This window comes from Anopheles merus, chromosome 3R, assembly GCF_017562075.2.
Source record: "Anopheles merus strain MAF chromosome 3R, AmerM5.1, whole genome shotgun sequence".
Classification (NCBI taxonomy): Eukaryota; Metazoa; Arthropoda; class Insecta; order Diptera; family Culicidae; genus Anopheles; species Anopheles merus.
In genome coordinates, this window is record NC_054084.1 from 11,872,721 (window position 1) to 11,891,986 (window position 19,266).

The 19,266-nt window shown below is 47.8% G+C and overlaps 2 protein-coding genes across 13 annotated transcripts in view; both read right to left on the bottom strand.

Moving 5' to 3' along the window:
* LOC121595785 (cyclin-dependent kinase 5 activator 1) overlaps positions 1 to 7,444 on the bottom strand; it is a 66,273-nt gene extending 58,829 nt beyond the window's left edge. The window contains exons 1-2 of one of the 5 annotated variants that reach the window (XM_041920005.1): positions 7,340 to 7,444; positions 3,795 to 5,890 (exon numbers count right to left, since the gene is read on the bottom strand). In XM_041920005.1, coding sequence (XP_041775939.1) covers positions 3,795 to 5,036 — 1,242 coding nt within the window. In that variant the 5' untranslated portion in view covers positions 5,037 to 5,890; positions 7,340 to 7,444. Of the gene's footprint in view, positions 1 to 3,794; positions 5,891 to 6,059; positions 6,081 to 7,087 lie in introns of those variants that run through there. The other 4 variants (XM_041920004.1, XM_041920003.1, XM_041920002.1 and 1 more) reach the window with 4 other exon arrangements.
* Positions 7,445 to 9,125: 1,681 nt separating this feature from the next.
* Positions 9,126 to 19,266, bottom strand: part of LOC121596788 (dedicator of cytokinesis protein 9) — an 89,541-nt gene continuing 79,400 nt past the window's right edge. For 7 of the 8 annotated variants that reach the window (XM_041922018.1, XM_041922019.1, XM_041922024.1 and 4 more), the window contains exons 6-13: positions 18,565 to 19,252; positions 18,246 to 18,499; positions 17,824 to 18,162; positions 14,380 to 17,511; positions 14,163 to 14,309; positions 12,892 to 13,102; positions 12,529 to 12,823; positions 9,126 to 12,455 (exon numbers count right to left, since the gene is read on the bottom strand). In XM_041922018.1, coding sequence (XP_041777952.1) covers positions 12,218 to 12,455; positions 12,529 to 12,823; positions 12,892 to 13,102; positions 14,163 to 14,309; positions 14,380 to 17,511; positions 17,824 to 18,162; positions 18,246 to 18,499; positions 18,565 to 19,252 — 5,304 coding nt within the window. In that variant the 3' untranslated portion in view covers positions 9,126 to 12,217. The remainder of the gene's footprint in view (positions 12,456 to 12,528; positions 12,824 to 12,891; positions 13,103 to 14,162; positions 14,310 to 14,379; positions 17,512 to 17,823; positions 18,163 to 18,245; positions 18,500 to 18,564; positions 19,253 to 19,266) is intronic. The other variant, XM_041922023.1, reaches the window with a different exon arrangement.

Here is a 19,266-nt window from a genome sequence, read left to right on the forward strand (position 1 = left end):
ACACGCCAGCCAGCCACTGCCACAGCCACGAAGCTTTTGCGCGTTCCCGGTCCGTACCTCTGCCCTGGATGTACGGAGGGGTTGATAAGAAAAAAAAACAAATGGAAAATGTAACAGTACCATTCACCCATCAGGCACTGTCTTCCATGCTTCGACGTTCGATTACTTTATGCAAAATTGATGCTGATGTATCGAGCGACTGACCTCTCGGGGTGGAGTGAGCGCACCAGCCGCGCCAATTCGTCAAAAACACGTCCAGAAGCGTCAGCGTTCTTGCGTGTACGTGTGGTTCCGGGAAATAGGGGGAAAGAGTGTTCGATGCATATCAAGTGCAAGATCCATCATACCATCCGTCCGGCCGGTATGACACGGTAGCAGAGCAGGTGAGGGAAGCATTTTTCCAGCACTTCCTCCACATTGCCGACGGTAAAGTGCCGGAACGGAAATTCAAATGCTCGACGGGCGCCAAGCAAAACTATGAATAGATTTTCCCTGGCGCTGGTTCGAGACCGGTTCCCATTGATGCTTTCGCTCGTAGTTGTTGGTTGTTGGTTGTGTTGGATTTGTTATTTTAAAATTCACTTTTCTCCATCGTTATTTTGCTGGTTAAACTATTTTTAGTACTGGTAAAACCGCTTGGAAGGAAGTTTCCATTTTTGAAATCGCATTTCGCTTTTTTTTCCTTCCAAATCCGACCGTTCCGGTTGCTCCGAAACGATCCGATTGCCGATACTGCTTATCCTGGTGGTGGTGGTGGTGGTGGTGGTGGTACGTGTGGCAGACCTCGAGCGTGTAGCAGCACAAATCAGGTTAATGGCACCCGGCTGTGCTAGCCGTCCCTTCGGTGGCATCGCACCGCATCGAGAACGTTTGCGGAACGCAGGGGCAGCACGTTCGTGTGAGCACGTTGCACTACGCATGGACGGGGTTTTGGATAAAATGTGACCAAGTGCATACGTCACCACGACAGGCGCAGGCAAACGGAGCGGGAACTGGAACGTGGAGCGATTAAAATCCACTTCAGACAGGGTTGTACTTATGGTCTTGTTTCTCCAGTTTTCTGGTTTTGCTTCTGGCTCTGTGGTTATGGCAAACCTAGCACAAGCTGTGTGGCAAGCGAGCTGCTCTAAAAACGTAGTGGAAAAGCTCTGCAAAATGAAGCAAATTTAAATCAACTTTTTGCAATGATCATTCTTTTCATCATCCTTTTAATACCCTTTTTTTAGCTCATTGTTTATTAAAATGCATCCTATCAGTACGTATTTTAAATTGATCCTCTTCCATCACTGAGACAATGGCAAATTTGCATACCGGTGGTCAATGTCACATCGTTAACAATTCATGCCCATTTGAAATGAAAAATGATGCTGTAACAATGCTCGGTGTGGACGCTGCAGCAATTGGAATTATGCTGGATCAACAAAACGGACCGAGAAATGCTGTAATGTGGCTGGCAAACGACTAAATAAAGCAGTCATTTTTTTATGCATTGTTGCTGTTGCTTCTGCTCGCTTCATAGATCCACAATCAATGTCATAGATATCACCTGGTAATGATATACCCATTAGGGACGCTACACGCCAGTGCCAGGAACGTCAGCAGACCATAATGAACTGAAATATTCAAGCAGGCGGGTGAATATAGCAGCAAAAACGTTCCTTCCCAACTCAAGAAAGCTCTATAAATAAGAATGTCTTCCAACCCCCGCGGGGGAGCAATTGAAAGTGAATTATTTTTGATTTTATTTTTTCCTTCTACTTCGTGCGGTTCTCGAGCTTTTCGTACGTCACGTACAAGTTGACTTCACCTTCCAAAAATACACCCATCTCCTGCTGCTGCTGCTGCCTCTAACACGAACAATAAACATTACAAATGCATCAAGCAAGTCTCTATTAATAATGCATTACACAGAAGTTGTTTTATTCGCTTAAAAGAAAATTCAAAGCAAACGACAGTTCATCTGTTTGCCTTATTCCCAAAAAAAAAACGGATTTCAAATAAACCTCCAAACCAGAGGTTTTTTTTTCTCATTGGCAATAAAGTCCTACAAGACACAACCAAACCCGTTCCGTTCCATTGGTCTGGAAAGTTATTGGGGTGGTGGATGGACGAACTTCGGCTTCGGCGGTTTTGTGAATAAACTATCCCTCAATCAAGCCCTTGTCTCGGGACTTTGCGGGCTCAAAAAGGTCCGCAGCGAAAGCGTGATGTGGGCGCTACGGTGTGTTACACACATACACACACATACACCGCAAATCAAGGATACACAAAACGGGGGAAAGGATCTTCATCTTCCGAAACGCAGTGCCCATGACAGTGTCAGGATAGAAAGTTATGTTTCAATTTGGAGCAGCGTTTCCACGTGTAGCCACAAAGCACAGCGTGGGAATGTTTTTCTTAGCCGTTTTGTTTTGTCTGTTTGCGTGTGTGTGTGTGTGTGTGTGTGAGGGCACGGGTCTGTGTTTTTTGAGGGAACACAATATTTAGAGAGGAAAATTAAATTACTTACTCCCATGATGACACAATGTTGGACAAAACTCACTACGGCGAAGATTGGTGTAGGTACGATACAATGCTGGTTTGGGATTGTTAAATTTCCGTATCACGAAATATGTTCAGTAACTTCAACTTGTTACGGTAGAACTTCAACAAAGTGGCTGTAGAACTTGTGCCAGACAAACTTATTCATCGCATGAGAACATCAAAATTATATTAGGTATTATATTATGAAATAGTTGATATATGAACAGTCCGCCAAGCGGTCGTTTTGCTTATCTGTTGCTAGTGATTTTAACGACGTAAAGCTAATATGAGGTGTAGTCAAGGAACTGATTTCTTATTAACTACTTTTAGATAGCCGATAAGCTAGGATTGTTTAATTTGATAGTTGAAATGAAAAATAAAATAATAATAATTTTTGAGGTATTTCCTTTCAGCCACAGTCTATTTAACGGATCGAATTTTAACGCATCGCCTATGACAGGCAGACAGTCCCGAGCACCCAAACCGACCCACGGGTCAAATCCATGGGGGCCCATAAGCTTGTTATGCCACGTGCCGAGCGAAGTACAAAACATTCTGAGAAATTAGTACGGTTTAATCCATGCCGACCTTACATGTGCGCCTAAAGGTATGCAATCTCTTACACTGTTGCAAAAGGCCGCAGCCAATTCAAACGAAACTATTTTTTTTGTATAAAATGTTTACTATTTTTGTAAAAAAAAATCAATTTAATAATGATCGCAAAATCTGGTTCAATCAATAAAGAAAACATTCAACAAAAAACGGAAGAAAGAAATCTGCTTAGACACTATCCAGCATAGCATCCGATCAAGGGTTTATATTAAATCGATCTAAGCAAGGATATATTCTTTTTTAGACTAATACACAGTCTTGTCTAGTATTATATCATAGCATTGGAGCTGTTAAAATTAATTAAACCATTATAGTTGTAGAATCCTAGTCCATACAGCGAAGGGAACGATGTTCCAAATAAGAATCGAACCCCTTCCGATCCTTCTACGAGCTAGTGCGTCTATCCACACCACCACCAAGCCATCTCAAATTAGAACGGCAATTAGTTCACTATGTTTGGCAGAATGCTCACCAAGATTAGTTGATATTGCATTTGTTCACGGCTGGTGAAAAGAGTTCGATAAAAACAAATTGGACAATAGGACTTAATCAGAATTCTTCATCAGAATTATTAATTCTTAATAATATCTCCCCTTGCAACACAGTTCCTTCCCATTAAGAAAAATGTTTCCCGGTGTTCCTTCCCCCCCACCACCTACCTGAATGACGGTTTTCCTCGGCCCGTGCCCGTGGTGCAGCTGCTGGCCCATCGGCACGTTGTGCTGCTGCTGCTGGTTCACGATCGGCTGCAGCGGCATCGGCAGCTGCAGTGGCAGCTTCTGGGCGAGCTTGTCCGGCTGGGACAGGGGGTTCGTGTTGTTGGCCCGCACCAGATCCAGCGCCAGCAGTGCCTTAGGACCGCGCGGTGTAAAGTAGACCGCCTGTTGCTGCTGCTGCTGCTGCTGCTGAGCAACCACCATCTGTCCGTGAGGATGCAGATGGTGCGATTGCTGCTGCTGCTGGTGATGCGGCGCCCGGTCAGCAAGCCCGACGGCAGCGCCACCCGATGATCCCACCAGCCCGACCACCGACTGTGTGCCCGCTCCGCTGCTCGGCTGCCCACCGGAACCGGCCGACTGGCTCAGCACGATCGTGGCCGGTTGCTGCTGCTGCTGCTGCAGCTGCTGGCTGCTGATCGTTTGCGTGAACGATTGCGACTGCTGCAGGTTCTTGTTCTTGTCCAGCAGCGGGTGGATCGTGTCGGTCAGCGGCGTCCGGAAGCTGGTGGCCGTGGCCAGATTGGCCGACTTGTTCTTGTTGTTGTCCAGCTTCTTCTTGCCGTGCGACGCGGCCAGTCGCTTCCACGACAGCGCATTGATGAACAGCGAATGCTTCTTCAGGTTCTTCTCGAGCGCATTCTTCTCGGACAGGATGCGCGCACTGTCCGCATTGTTGCTGTGGTTGCTGTTGTTGTTGTTGTTGTTGTTGTTCCGCTCCTGTATGCTATTGCCGTTGTTGTTGTTGCCGCCGCTGATGTTGTTGTTGATGTTGTTGATGTTCGCGCTGCCGGTGATGATGTTGTTCTGGTGCGTCTGCTGCAGCAGCAGCAGGTTGTTGCTGGTGTTGTTGTTGTTGTTGTTGTTGTTGCTATGGTTATTATTCCCCGAGCCGGCATTGTGGCTGTTGTTGTTGTTGTTGCCATGGGAGCCGGGATTGTTGTTGTTCTTGCAGTCGTCCTTGCTCATGTTCAGCCCATGGCTGTTGTTAGGCACGGTTTGTATCAGGTTCGGCGGTTTCGTTTGCGCGCTCTCGCGATTCTTCGCATTGTTCAGCTGCTCGTACGAGTAGTTGTTGAGCGGAAAGTCGGCCGAGTTTGAGGACGACAGCGTGCCGGCGCTGTGATGGTGCGTCGAGTAGATGGGCCGACGCTCCCGGGGGCTAAAGCTCAGTACCGTGCCCATGGTTTGCTGTGTTGCCTTTCCTTGCCTTGAGGAAGGAGCGACCGAAACGTGGGCTTTTTGGATAGGTCCTGCTGGATGAAGGACTTGTTTTTTTTTCTAGTTTAATCACTCGCGTGGTATTTTCCAGTTGGATTTTCCCGTGTTTTTATTTTTACAGCGACGATTTCTATTTTAACTTCCTTGATTACGTATTTGCACTGTGTGGATCCGTGTGTCACCCGAAGGGATCACGTGCGCTCGTCTGTATTGGTGTCGGAGCGTATTGTTATCCAGGTTGCGCGCGCGCACACACGCGTGTACTTGCGTATCTGTTTAAGTTTTCCGATGCTGAATTCGATTACGTAGCTGCTGCCGATTGCTGGACGACCCTTTCCATTCATAAAGAGCAAAGGAAAATCACCAAACTATCACAAACACGCATACGCACACGCACGCACCCTCTTTCTCTCTCTCTCACACACACACACCCTTGCGTTTTCCCGCGAATCGAAACGAATTCCCGCACTCCGCACAGTGTAGTACAGCGCTCGGTTCGCTACGTTACTGATTTTCCTTGACTGAGATTTTCAGCATACAAACCCACTCACACACGCACACTTACAGAGCGAGATAGTTAAGGTTTTGTGTTTTCTTTTCTCTTTTTGGTGTGGCTCTCCTACGGGACTCGAGAACTATTTTCACTGCATTATCAGCATTATCGTCGCACTAACACGCGTGCACGTGATATGTGGAGCACAGAAACACACAAACACACATACAAAGCGTACCACGAATCTCCGTGTAGGAAAGTAAACGCGAAGTTTGTTTGTTTAAATCGGAAAATATATTAAAGCTGGGAAACTAAAGCCTGAATCCTGTCACAGTGTAGAAATGGAGGATGAAAAGAGCAATAGAATGTATTATAATTAGCTGTACAATTTTGTAACAAAAAATTGCACACATGTTAAGAAGCTTATAGTTCACAACTTTATGTATGATAAAGATAATTCTCGAACTGCTTATAGGAACTCCAATGGCACGTACTTCTCGCTGTGTTTTGGGTTTTTCCAATGCCTTAGGTCTTGTTGTCTTTCATTCACATTCTTTTATATTACACACTCACCTACACACTCACATACACACTAAGGATATTTCAGAAGAGACGGTAGAGATGTCCTAATAAGACGGCACGATGAGGTTGGAGAGCATGTTACGAACGTTTTTATTCCCAATTTAGGTCCCTCTCAGGACGTGCGGTACCCGATCACAACGGGGAACTCACACACACACATAGGTGAGCGCGAATTTTCCCACTCACTAAGAATGACACAAGGAGGAGTAGAACAAGTTTGGATTTCCAATTGTGTCCTGGATTTCCCAAAATGCAGCTTTCCTATCAGAAAGCACAGCAGAAAAAAGTGATTTAAAATAAAAGGACTTTTTGAGATTTAGGTTGTCATTTTTATGCAATTAGTTTGCAAGAAATACAATAGCTTTACTGTTCCAGTACGTACAAAGAATGGAACATCAACTCTTAGCACCAAAAATAGACTATCAAAACAGAAAAGATTCATTATCCTTTTGTTCCAGTGTTGGGGAAAGTTTTCCTACAGGAATGCAATAGGAAACGTTGTTTGAAGAGAAAAGCAAGAGCCTTTTTCCACCCAGGCAATCTACGGACACTCTGGGATACGGTGAAAGAATGGGTGGTCTCCTTTTGTCTCTATCACACTCTTGCAGTACCGGACTGATGAGTTTTTCACACTGTTTTTCACCGATGTCACAAGTTCTCGCTCGCTCTCTCTCTCTCTCTCTCTCGTACGCTTGTTTGCGCTATTGCGAAATGCACCAAAATCAAGACATTTTTAATATAAATTTAAACACATTTAATAACTTAATTACTTCTTCCTGTGTACTGCACGCTACACTGTTTTATATTGGAATTATTTTTTATTCTTTTCAGTGATAATTTTCCCATTGTATGTCACAATGGTTGGACTCAACCTTAGCCCACTTCCCCCACACCCATCATCCCTGTGACGGGAAAAATAGTATCCAAAAAACGCTCGTACCTACACTTGTTAACCCACTGGTGGTGTGGGGCGGGGTGGTTAGAGGTTCACCCTTTTCGCAACAGTAACAATCAGTGAGCAAAACAATCGAACAGCTATCTATTGTTTCCATACACTGCACTCCCCTGGGGGTGAGGGCCCACACCACATCCACACCCACTCTTCTGCTGCACAACCACCCTCCGCACACACGCACACACAGAAACACAGACAAGTGCCTGTTTGTAACACCACTTCTGCCGTCACTGTTACCGTCTAAGAGCGACCGGACCGGAGCGGGTTCACCGAAAGAAAATCCGACCGACCAGACACTCTCGTTCTGACTGAGCCGTGCCTTTGCCTGCCCGCTGGTGGAAAGCCTTCCCGGTGGCCACAGGCCACACACAAATACGCTATCCAAGTAGGCACTGTCTCTCTCTCTCTCTCGCTCCCGGTTTCTGAAGAAAACTCTGCTCCACCGCCAAAGGAGCTTGTGTGCGAGAGTGAGAGAGCGAGCGAGAGAAAAGCTGTCGTAAGAAAAGAACGACACTTTTCCGAGATTTGCATTGCGTATTTTGCTCTCCAGGACATGTTCGATTTGTATGTGTACGCCCGGGAGTGGATATTGGGAACGAGAGCCAATTTTCCGCAAACACTCTCTCCCGCCGATCGATCGGTGGCAGGTGTATTGGGCGCCGGCGCAAAAAATCGGGACGTCGCGAGGGCCCGAAAAGTTGCCACCGTTTGTGTTGGTGCTTTCTGCTGCTTTTCGGAGGGCGTCCTCTGTTTTTAAACCCTTCTAAGAGAAGGGTAACATTTGTTCCAAAAACAAGGATATTATGTCATATTTAATATCTGTTTAAACATTAGTCTTTCGCAATAAATTCATTACTGATATGTTTATACTTTTTTACACTTTTTACTTACTTTTTTGTACTTTTTTTTAAACCATTTTTTGTACTTCATTATACCTCAACTTAAAACGGAATGTTGGTTTCAATAGTCTAATTTTGGTATAATTTAGATTTTTTTCAATTATTATTACTATTATAAATTTTGCAATTTTTCTCGTAATTATGAACATTAAAATAAACACCTTTTAACATTGTTTTGCTCCACGTGCGTAAATAAAAACATTCAAAGGTTAAAGGACTTTTGACAACGACGAAAGTGGTGCTATTTTACAGGGATGCGCGAGAGAACAAAAACAAACTCGCTCTCGCTTTCGCTCTCTCTCTCACCAAAACAATATCCTTTTCTCTCCGCACCCGCTCCGGCCGAGCAGGGAAAACAGTCTGCCAATGGCAACTCACATCTACACACACACACACACACACACACACACACACACACACACACACACATACACAGCATGTGTGCGAGGAAAATGGCAGCTCGAAAGGATGGACGCATTTTCCACCACATCTCACCAATACGCCTACAGCTGTACGTACGCGTGTACGTACACACTCTCAACATTTTATAGAACTCACAAATCAGTACAGTTGTGTGTGCGTGGGCATAAAAAAACAAGGCTCGAAATGATACCCTCACCCATACCAGCCTGTGCTGCGTTACTGCGGTTACCCGTAAACACTAACAAGCGCACAATACACACACGTCTCACTAAACCCACACATGCAAACCGCTAGCGGAACCGTGTGCCTGCGTGTGCGTTGTTGTGGTAACAAACCTTCCCCCCCCCCCTCCCGGAATCCAGGACGCAACTACGTTGCGGACGAATAATTTTACATCGATCGATTGCGGGTCGAAGAAGAGCAGGCGGTGAAAAGGGGAGGGGGAACATGCACTAACACACACGGTGAGATACGCAGTCACTTGGCGCGTTACGCACGGCACTCATTTTCGTAATGGGGGTTTTGTTGGGATATGGGAAGCACCCACCGGCGGAGAGCACTTTCGGCCGGATGTTAGGCTACCTGTATGCTCATCTCAATGTAAATCAATTAAGCTATGTTTAGGCGAATCGGATGTTGTTGTTTTTTTTTTTTTTTTGCTCTATCGAACATTAAAACCAGGGAACCATACCCGGAACCGCTGATGTAATCCAGGAATAATGATCCTACTATTGTTTATTTGATTTAAAGCCACCCTCTGTGCGGTAACGCGAGTGCAAGGGGGATGGTGTTGCTGCTTCTTGAATTTGAATTTTACGCAACCACCGGGCAATGGTACGTTAAGAAGTTGAATTACATACATTCTTTGCTTGTTTTGACTATTTTTATCACTATTTTGAAAAGTGTTTGTGTATAATTTGTTGTTTGCTGTTACACAATATTTCGCGCATTCTATTCTCATTCCCGTCTTTCAATATGACCTACTTAATTTCTAGCGTCTGAGTAATTCCTGTTCCAGCGTCACGGTGTTTTGCTTTTGATCGTTTGATCGTTTGTTATTTGTTACAGGGGGCCATAAATGAACGTCTCCGCCCCATGTTGTACGCTTCAAATAGCTTGTGATTTTTCTCTCCATCCCCTCAATAAACGATAGCTTAAATGGACAAATACACACGCTTGTGTTGGAGGCAACAAAACAGCGACACACGTAACACATAACAACGATACTGATAGAGCGCACGGTCAAAGACTGGGCGCGCTTGCTAATCACATTTTGCGCACGCCAATTTGTGCGCACTACACGTGTGGTCCACTGAGATGATGCTTGATGCTTAAAACACAGAGCCAGTGCCTTTATGGCAGCGCAGAGAATGTTTAACAACAAAGCTTATTAATACAATACAATGCCATACGATAGTAGAGCTCTTGGTTTTTTGTTTTGGAAAGATTCATAAGTGCAAAGCTAGCCGCTGGCAAACGGCCTTCAACGGAAAACGGAAATCGTTTTGCGCAATCGCGTTTAAATATTCACACATAAGCATAGACGATTATTCTCGTACAAAGCGAATGAGAAGGAGCGGGAAGCTGGTTCTGACTAGTGCAGTCCTGCAGATTCTAATTGGGCGGTGGTTTCATTGGAATAGAAGTAGTAAACGAACGTCTCACATACTCACAGTAATAGGAAGCAGCTGTTGTGTTGGTTATTTTCGAACTAATGTTTCATAAATAAGCTTCTGCTTCTGCTTGCTCCACAATCGTACACTCGTACTCGTTTCAATTTGCTACAATTTTTGTTTACAGTTTTGCATTTGCGCTTATAAAAGAAATTAAAACAATATTAAAAGATTTGTTAAACCTATAAATCCTACAACTCACTACCCAAAAGTACACACCTTAAACAAGTGTCTGAACTTTCTCCTTTCGGTCTGTAAACTATAATAGTGTCACGATTGGCATTTCCACCATACGCCGTCTCCCTCTGTCGGTGATTTGGTGATTTGGCCATCCGGACAGCTGCTTACTATGGTGTTTTACCTTACTGTTTTGTGGGGTGCTGAAGCCACCATTGTGCCTGAGGGCACACGCAGCAGCTTCACTTTCGCTACCATTATAAACTATCTACTTAAATTAAAGAACAAATTGTTTTCTTGTGACACTGTATTGTTTGCGTACATGCGTTATTGTTTTTTCTTCTATTTAAGTTTGTATAGAGACGGACAGGATGATAGTAAGATGGTTTAAAATTGGTGCAAAAACGGTTTAGAAAAAAACACGTGTTGGTGTAAGATTCGATAAAATTGAGTCGTTTGAGTAGTTTTCCAATTAGTAATGGCAGTCTTTGCGTATAGGGGTTTTTTTTTAGTAAACCACTGCTCTACCACAGTACAGCAGAGGAAGCATTTTGTTATACGGGATTTTCATCTGAGCGAGCTTTTACCTTCAAAAGGGATAGTTAATATGTATCCGTTTTTTTCTTTCTTCTTCTCTACAGTATAATGGCTGTATGGCTTGCGTATGTGTGTAAGCACAATCTTACAAAAAAGGGTAACAATAATTAACAAAATCTTAAACGTACAGGAAAATCATTACATATCATACATACATACACACAAGCAAGCTTTGCGCGTGGTGCAGGCTGGGTGTATTACAAATCCCACAAGATAGAGAGCGCACGAGGGGTTGCTTGTTTTTGTACGGTCTCACGTAAACACGTGCAAGCTTACAATAATTCAGGACGACAACAACAACAACAACAATAAAACTCTACTTCACTTACACAACGCAAAAATATATGTATATATGTACAGCGACAGCGTTTGGTAAGAGGTTTGCCAGAGCGCGTTCCAATATGATCTTTCGATTCGTGTTGTTCGTTGGCTGTCCACACAAAGCACACAAATAGGACCACAAAAACTGAAACTAAGTTATGCGAGGTAAGTTCCAATTTGAAAATGGCCCATCAAACGGATCGATCGAGCATGTGCGCGGGCGCGCCCGTACGATCGATTGTTTGAGGCGCATTTTCTCCCTAAAGATTTGAATGCCTTTAATTAGTGTTTATATGTTTTCTTTGTTTTTCTATCTTAATCATGTTACTTTATCGTTCCCAAAAAACGTGATGTGACTGGCGTTTTATCTATGTTTTTGTTTACTGCTTCGTGATGTGCGCTTCAGATACGTTTGAGATTCGTTTTGAACGAAACAATTGTAGTGTTGTTGTTTTTTTGTGGATAAACGGTTTACAATTTAGAAGTAATGTCGAGAAACATTGACCCCGCTAGGCGGTGAGCTTTTGAGAAGTTTTGAATGCTATAGTACGAACGATATCTCACACATTATTAGTTTTAGTATAAAATATTCAATCGAAACCAACGGCGGTGTAAAGCCTGTTTTTTTAAATATAATTTACGAAACAACACGATCTACATACGGGGTAAAAAATAAAACCCAGCGCAATGAGAATATTACTGTTGACTTTAGTTTAAACGTGGATAAAAATTGACCTCTACTTGGTAGAATTTCGGCGAATCGTACCGAGTAAACTTACTCATAGCTTTGTGGCGATGCTCTGTGTTCGCTGCTGGCGGGTGCCTCGAGCGTGAGCGACATTGTGTCAGTGGATTCATCTATGCCTTGTGGTACGTGTGTGTGCATGTGTGTTTTATCCCTATATTGTTGTCTGTTCCTCAAACCCACCCGTTCGGGGTTCGGAGTATTTAATTTGATCGCAATTTTTGTGCATCCCTTCCAACGCTCTATGCTACTGAAACCAATTTCCGCCGACCGACGGGACTTAGGCAGTGCTGGAGTTCGTTGGTGCACCGCTGATCGCACTGAACAGGGCCAAGCTGTGCCGGTGCGCGTTATTATTCCCATCGTCCAGCGGGTACACGATCTCGCCCAGCAGATCGCTCAACGCCGAGCAGAGGTTTTCGTAGTTCTCCTTCAGCGCGTTGTGGTACTCGCGCTGATCGGACGAGATCAGGTTGGCGTTGATTTGCAGGACCGTGTAGCAGATTTTTATAAAATCGCTGTAATACAATAAAATACAGTTAAACAATGAAAGGGGCTCGAAATTTGACTATGATTGTTGAGAATGCATACCGGAACACTTCCTTCAGATCTTCCACCTTGTCCAGTGGGTACTTTTTGGTGCTAACTTTGGCCGGGTCGAGAAAGGCGGACGCGTACGCAAGCGGCCCAGCGTTCACTGTCACCGCCACACTGCCCTGCAGCCGTAGCTGCAGCTTCTTCAGATCGATCGGACCCATTACGATCTCCTCCAGCTCGGCAACCTTCGTCTGCATCTCGTCGATCGCTACCTCGATTGGGCTGAGCTCGTGCGATTGCCGATCGCGCACCGGGATACGCTTCAACACGTACGGAAAGCTGTGTAGAGCTGCCGAGGAAGGGATTTTTTTATTAAATGCCGTTTGGGGGTTCGGGATTAAGTGCCGTTTTGCTTACTCGTCAAGATAGTTCTTCGTTTCCACTGATCCTCTACAGTGCCGTGGGCGGCGCCGGACGGTGTGAACGGTGTTTCGTACATGAACGTGTCCACGTCATGGTTTTGCTCGAATTCCGTCGGTCTCATTTCCAGCTCGTCCTTGCAGAAGTAGGGCGTTACGTGTGTCACCTGAATGTAGGCAATCTTTGGATCCAGTGTAGACTGATCAACCTGTGATATGGAGGGAGAAATATTAATCAATTTACCTTCCAGTTACTGTTACACACAGTGCTGCAAAATGTCATTGTCAATGTCATAGAAAAAAAATCTGACTGACACAAAATCTATGTCAGCGTCACGTACTCAATAGTGATAACCAGCGGTGATACTCAAAACGATTGGTGTGACCAATACATGCTTCGTGATATTTTTGCGACCATTGATTGGTCAGTCATTTTGTCATGACTTTTTTTTTTAACTGTGATCAGTTCTGCAAAATGTCACTGACATAGTCATGACAAATTCCGGCTGAAACAAAATCATGTCAGCGTCACGAGCACTACTGTGATGATCAGAGGTGAGACTCAAACAGTTGCTGCGACCGGTACATGCTTGGTGACAGTGTGTGCAACCATCTCTTGGCCAGTCACTTGGTTGCGACATTTTCTGTCGGTGATTATCACGATAGTTATGGGAGATAAACAGTGCGTGCGAGTGGTTCCAAGAAACAAATTGAGCATGCTTTCTCGCTCTGTTTGACCCGACAGACAATCAAAGCAGACCGAGACGAGAAAGAAGGCCCATTTTGGTACTTGTGGTCCGCCAAATATATTCCAAAAATGTCGTGATTATCACCGTGATTATTACCAAGTGAGTGACCAAGATTTGGGTGTTCATCAAAATGTCACCAAGCATGTGATTGATTCTCCAACTGTTTGAGTCTCACTTCTGATCATCCTAGTTGTGTATGTGAGCTGATTTGAGCATCGTTTCAGTCATGAGTGTTGGTGACTGAAACAATGGCATTTGGCAGCTCTGATCACAGCCAGAAAATGTCATGATAATTCATGTCATGACTTGCGCCGACATTAAGCCCAGCATATCAGTCCGAGTATCGTGTTTGACTCAAGCAATCGCATGACGTTCCCGGCATGTCATGACGTACTTTCATTAAGTATCAGCAAGGAGCATCAAGCTACCACGGATATGTCCATTGTTTTTGTTGGTGAACATTTCGTGATGCTCATGGCATTTTGCAGAACTTGCTACTGCCAATGCGTGCTATACTTACAGGTGCAGAGTCCTTCAATATCTTTACATTATCCGCCCCAAACTTGTCCCTGTACTGCTTGTCCAATCGTTCGGAAATTTCGCTCAGCGACGTCACCTTTGGCTCCTTGTAAATGTACTCCACAGCGTTTTCCTCCTCAAAATAAAGCTGAAATTAAAATAAAATTAACCGATGAGACAAAATAATTCGAACCATTACTCCCAACGCACTCCCTTACCTGACTGAAGAAGATCACACGGTAGAACCGACCCAGCAAACGCTTGCCCGACTTGTTGAACTCGATCACCCGTGTGTACGCCTGCGCCAGATGCTCGTAGCACTGCGTCAGCCCCGTATAATCCCGCCGCGATTCCAGTATCGGCAGGATCAACCGGTACAGCTCCCCGAGACACTCGAGCCGCTCGGCCCGATCCAAATAGTCGGCGCACTCCTTCAACCGCTCCAGCAGAAACTGTTCCGTGTACTGCGAGTCCTGCGTGCCACTGTCCAGCTTCAGGCCCTTCTCATCGCGCGGAATGTTGCGCGAGATGCGCCCGAACGATTCCGCCCCAAGCGCCACCGGACAGCAACCCTTCAGCTTGAGGTACTCCGACACGAGCGCGGCAATGTGCAGATAGCAGCAGGCCGCCTCGGAGATGTTGCCATTCTGCAGATGGTTGTTGGCCATCGTCGTCAGCCACGTTTGGCGCAGCTCGGGCGTGGAAGCGTACGAGTTGGCGAGCGAGTGCTGCAGCTCCAGCAACCGTTCCGGGTCCATGTGGTGCGCCTGCATCTGTGCCGTAGCCATCAGCACGGTACGCACGCGGCGCGTCAAATCCTTCACCTCCATCGGGAAGCCCGTACCCTTCATCGCCTTATCGCTGCTCGCGTAGTTGTTGATCGTGGACAGCGACTCCTGGAAGCGCGCATTGTTCAGCCCGATCACGTTGCCGATCATCTGCGACACGGAAATGATCACCTGCAGATGGACGCGCGTCAGCCCCTTCCGGCCGCTAAACTCAAAGTTGCTGCGCATCAGCAGATACAGCACGGCGCACGCCTCCTGCCGCAGGCTTGCCAGCCGGCTGTCGCAGCACTTGAGCAGCTCGTACACCAGCTGGCCGCACAGCACGGCCGTACCCTTGAACAGGGCCTGCGAGAAGTTGTTGATGAAGGCGCGCAGCGCCGCAAACACGTGCTTGGAGAGCGACTCCGACTGGCCGAGCTGCAGGAAGCGCAGATAGACGCGCGCAATCTTCGGCAGCACCGTGCCGTCGAGCATCGATTCGCGGAACTGGACCGAGTACAGCCCAACGCAGTCCAGCACGATCAGCCCAATCTCCGTCGCCAGGTTCGACTCGTACAGGGCCTGCTTGAGGCGCCACGTTTCCTCGACCAAATTTTCCCGGTTTGCCGTGTGGTTCAGCGTGCCCGACTCGAACCCGGCCTCGCCACCGTTCGTTGCGCTGGGTGGCAGTACCCGCGCCGGCAGTGTGCTCGCTTTCGCCGCCTTGCTACTCTTCGTATCGCGCCCCCCTTCGGCCGGCACCTGGACGTGCTTTTTGCCCACGTACCGGAAGTACAGCAGGCACAGATCGAGCACGGTAAAGAACTGTACCGTCTCGCTTTCGGTGCAGTTGTGCCACCAGGCGATCATGTGCTCCGGCGCCAGATGTTTCACCACGAACAGGAAGCTGATGAGCAGATCTTTGGTTTCCGTGACGGAAAACTTATCCGTCCGCTGGATGATGGTGGGCTGCGTCACGCTCACCGACCGGGCGTGGCTCGGGCGGGCCGAGTTGGCGTACGACGAGTCGTTGAACTGGTTCCGTATCACCACCGTACCGTCCTGCGACAGCGTGGAGCACTCCGAGTTGAGCGAGCTGCTCGAGTGCCCATTGGACAGGGCGGCGTGCGCCTGTCCCTGCCCGGCAATGGCCGCCAGAAAGCTCGTATCCTTCAGATGCAGCGACGAGCGGATCGGGCTCGTGTACTCGATAAACATCGTCACCCGGTTCGAGCGGGACTTTGGTGTGCTGGTTTGGGAGGCCACGGCGGACGGTGTCGCCGTCGTGGGCAGCGTGGGCAGCGAGTCGCGCGCGAATACGTAGCTACTGCTGCACGACATACGATTGGCACCGACCGGGTCATGGTGTTTGCCCTTCCGATCGGTCCCGTCCGATATGCGGTTAAGGTTTTCCAGCACAATCCCCAGCCAGGGCACGTACAGCATCGCCAGCCGGCTCTGCTGGCCCTTGTTCTGGTAGCGATCGTCCAGATCGTGCTTGGCAAGCAGCTCCTTCAGCGTAACCAACCCCAGCCGTCGAATGTGGTTCACCTCGTTCAGTGAACTCTTCACCTCCTGCAGCAAAATACCCACCAAGAAGTGTTGCCGACAGTACTCCTCCGACAGGCAGAACTGTTGCAGCAGATCCGGCGCCCGATTGTTGGGCGTTAGCATGAAGGGCAGGTTCAGCGGTACGTAGTGCTCGTGGGAGCACACCTCCCGCAGGAAGCTAAACTTGTACTCCTGCAGGATGCGCGAATCACCCGGTCCCCACCGGTCCATATACACCCGTATCAACCGAAACACGAACCCGCGGTCCATGAACGAGAGGCAGCGCTTCACAAACACGGACAAGCTCTGGTTGAGCTGCTCCGTCTCCATCGGCAGGTCCTTGTGGCGGGAGTTGATGTACGGCACCAGCACCTGAAACAGTGCCTCAATGCGGCTGCAAAACTCTTTCGGAAACCGCTCGTTCCGCTGCATCTTGATGCGCCCGGTCGACAGCAGATACTGCGCCATGCTCTTCACAATCACCTCGAAAAAGATGCCGGAAAACTTCAAAAACTTGTTCACCACCAAAAAGTCCGTGTTGTTCGGGTGGAGCAGCGTGAGCAGATGCCGGCACAGCTCCCCATGGACGGTGTTCTGCTGCGCAGTCGGCGAGCTCCCGCCCGCCGGCTGGCTGTCGATGCGGTACACGTACTTCACGTACGCACTGAGCAGCTCCTTGCGCTTCGCGTCCTCCGCCACCATGTGAAAGAGATTGACCAGCAGGCGTATGATGTTCAGGCCCACCTCCTCGCTGCCGGTCGCCACGAGCAGCGCAAACAGCTGGTTCAGTATGGTGGGCAAAAACGTGATCAGCGAACCGATCTGTATCGCGTGGGCCGCCTTCAGGATCTTGCACGTTTCCGTCGTGTCCGGCGGGGCGATCGTTTTCGTGTGCTCCAGCAAGCGTTCCGCGTGCAGGAAGAGATTGTGCAGGTGCTGGTCGGTGGTCAGCACGGTCGAGTCGAGCCGCAGGCTGACGGTGAAGATGGGCCGCTGGTTGTCGATCCACTGCACATCCGGACCGGCGTTCTGCTAAACGAATGGGGAATGGTTTGTAGCGGATGGACGGGCAATATTTGGGAGTGTGGGAGGTTATTGTTTTTTTTACAATAAATACACAAACCACAGAAAAGAGAGAGAGAGGGAGGGAGAGAACATACACATGGAAAATAGGTTAGATTTTTCTACCAATGTTAAAGGGAGAGTCCTTGCGGATACGACTCGCCGATAGACGAATCGTAACGTTATTAGTATGTGTTAGCATCATCAAAAGACTATCATGCAGGTAAAATGCTCGAGTCGCTGGTTTTGTATGCGCTTTTGCAGGCGGAAAGTGACACTTACCCCTCTGCCCAAACCGAGCGGCTGGATCGACAAATAACCCACTGGCAGGGTGGTCGCCACCGGCAGACACTGTTCCTCGACGTTGATTTTCCCTTTCGCCAGCAGGGGCACCCAAGCGAACCCGACCGCCTGCTCGGTGCTGGTAGTGGTGAGGTCTTTCTTTTTCGCAATATTGCACGACACGTGGAAGAAGGAAAACAGCAAATGATGCTGGGGCGTAATGTTGAGCGGAAGGCGTAGCTTGATCTCCTCGTACCAGGTCGGGCTGGTGTTGTGGTGCAGCACCGGGCAAGACATTTGCGAGACCAGCTGCTCCTGCCCGGGTCGTCCGTAGATACACTGGAAAAATTGGTGGAAAATTTATATTTTAGTTTAAAGTTTTATTTAAATGATCATCAACGAGCTCGGCAAACGATGCTCACCTCAATCGATTTGGCTTCGGCCGTATCGCTGTCGCGAAGCTCCACGATCACAGCCAAATTACGGGCACGGGAGAAATGCTTCTGACTGTCGTAGTTCAAATGCAGCGGATACACAAACAGATGGTTCACAAAGTGTACGAAGGGATGGAGGTGTTGCTCGGAGCTGTTGGCAAATTCCGTCACCTCGACGGTCGGATCCGCGACGGGTGGAATGGGGAACGGATTTAACGGTACCAAACTGTTTGTAAGGCAGTCTGCAAAGGGAGAAAAATAAATCATTAAACTGTATCCTTACAGAAAACCTACCCCAAAAACTTACTGTTGGGCAGTTCGTTCAGTGCTTCAATGTAAATCTTCAAGGAGCCCGGTATCACAGTCAGTTTGCTGAACTTGTCCGGCTTCCTGTACTCGGCCAGCAGCTTCAGCAGCTCCTCGTCCTTCAGCTTCGCGCCCTCCTGCCGGTAGATGGCCGGGAACTCGTACGACGTGTCCAGATCGTTGCTGTACAGCTGAAACAGTGGCCGGGCGGCCCACGCGAACGGCATCCGATAGTGGCCGCACTTTTGCGCGTACTGCTTGATCGTCTTCTGCAGCTTGCACAGCACCTTCGGATCTTTGGTCGTCTTCAGGTACGGCTCGACCGACGGATTGATGGCACCCTGCAGTATCTTGTCGATCCGCACCACGATAAAGATGTCCGCGTGCGGTACGGTCACGTTGAAAATGGCTTGCCTCGCACGGGCCAGCCACTCTTTGGTGACCGCCGCCGAGTGTAGCTCGTCACTGTGCGTGTCACATTTGGTGCGGCCCGGTTTCAGCGTGCCGTTGCCATTTTGGTGCGCTTTGTTGGCCGCGTTCGGGGAGGCACAAACGGGCCGCTCGGCTTTGCAACTGCCGGTCAGCAGTTCGTGCACGTGCTCTTTGTTGAGATCGAAGTAGAAATTTTCGCTCAACTTTCGGCCGGCTCGGGCATCGTACAGTGCCACGCTGGTGAGGTATGGTTCGATCTGTAAATACAGAG